The sequence below is a fragment of the Capsicum annuum genome, chromosome 1, assembly GCF_002878395.1.
Source record: "Capsicum annuum cultivar UCD-10X-F1 chromosome 1, UCD10Xv1.1, whole genome shotgun sequence".
NCBI lineage: Eukaryota > Viridiplantae > Streptophyta > Magnoliopsida > Solanales > Solanaceae > Capsicum > Capsicum annuum.
In genome coordinates, this window is record NC_061111.1 from 113411001 (window position 1) to 113412255 (window position 1255).

The 1255-nt window shown below is 39.7% G+C and overlaps 1 protein-coding gene across 1 annotated transcript; it reads left to right on the forward strand.

The window, feature by feature from the left end:
* Positions 1 to 581: 581 nt before the first annotated feature.
* On the forward strand, positions 582 to 980 carry LOC107853272. The gene has a single exon (XM_016698301.1). It carries the CDS (start codon positions 582 to 584, stop codon positions 978 to 980), a length of 399 nt encoding a protein of 132 aa, XP_016553787.1.
* Positions 981 to 1255: the final 275 nt, after the last annotated feature.

Consider the following 1255-nt stretch of genomic DNA (forward strand, 5'->3'; position numbering starts at 1 on the left):
TGTTCACTGAGAAAGAGCTTAATCTCAGGCAAAGAAGATGGCTTGAGCTTCTCAAGGATTATGATATGAGTCTTCACTACCACCTACGTAAGGCTAACATGGTTCCCGCTGCTCTTAGTAGGTTATCTATGGGGAGTCTAGATCATGTGGAGGAAAGCAAGTGGGAATTGGTGAAGGATTATGTGAAGTTGTATCTTTAAGAGATTGTGAAGCTGCATGGGGTTCCTATTTCAATTATTTCTGATTGTGTTATGTAGTTTACCTCTCATTTCTGGTGGTCTTTCCAGAAGGGATTGGGGACTAAGATTACTCTGAGTACTACTTTCCATTCGCAATTGGATGGGTAAGCGGAGAGAACTATTTCTATATTGGAGGATATGCTTTGGGCAACTGTTATTAATTATGGTGGCAGTTGGGTTTAGCATCTACCTTTCATGGAGTTTGCTTACAACAATAGCTACCATTTTAGTATTGGTATGGCACCTTTCTAGGCATTGTATAGTAGGAGGTGTTGATCTCCTATTGGATGGTTTGAGCTTGGTAAGGGGCATATGTTTGGTCCTAATTTGGTCCATCAAGCTATGGAGAAGGATAAGGTGATTCGGGAAAGGCATAAGGCTGCTAAGAGTCGCCAAAAGTCCTATGGGGATGTTAGGTGTAATGACTTAGAGTTTGAAGTTAGGGACAGGGTGTTCCAAAAGGTGTCTCCCATGAAGGGAGTAGTGCGGTTTGGCAAGAATGGGAAACTTAGTCCTCAGTTTATTAGTCCTTATGGGATTTTACGGAGAGTGGGTAATACTGCTTATAAGTTGAAGTTGCCTGCAAGTTTGTGTTTGGTTCATCAGGTCTTTTATGTTTCCTTGTTGAGGAAGTGTATTAGAGATCCTTCTTTTGTTGTTCCATTGGAAAGGTTGGATATCTCAGATTCTCTATCTTATGAAGAGATCCCAGTTGAGATATTTGATAGGAAAGTTCGTTAGTTGTAGACAAATGAAGTGGCTTCAGTTAAGGTTTTGTGACGGAACCATAAGGAGAAGAAGCTACATGGGAAGCGGAAGAGGACATGAAGTCCAAGTATCTGCATTTGTTTTTTTCTCTTGACATTCATACGAAAGCTATGTGTTCTTAAACACATCTTTATTTTCTGAGTTTGTTAAAAGAAAGATTAATATTTTTGCCTCTTTGTTTTCAAACTTTGTTAAAGTGATGTTTGATAATGCAAATGACTCTGTGTGTGGTTACCTATACCTTGTCC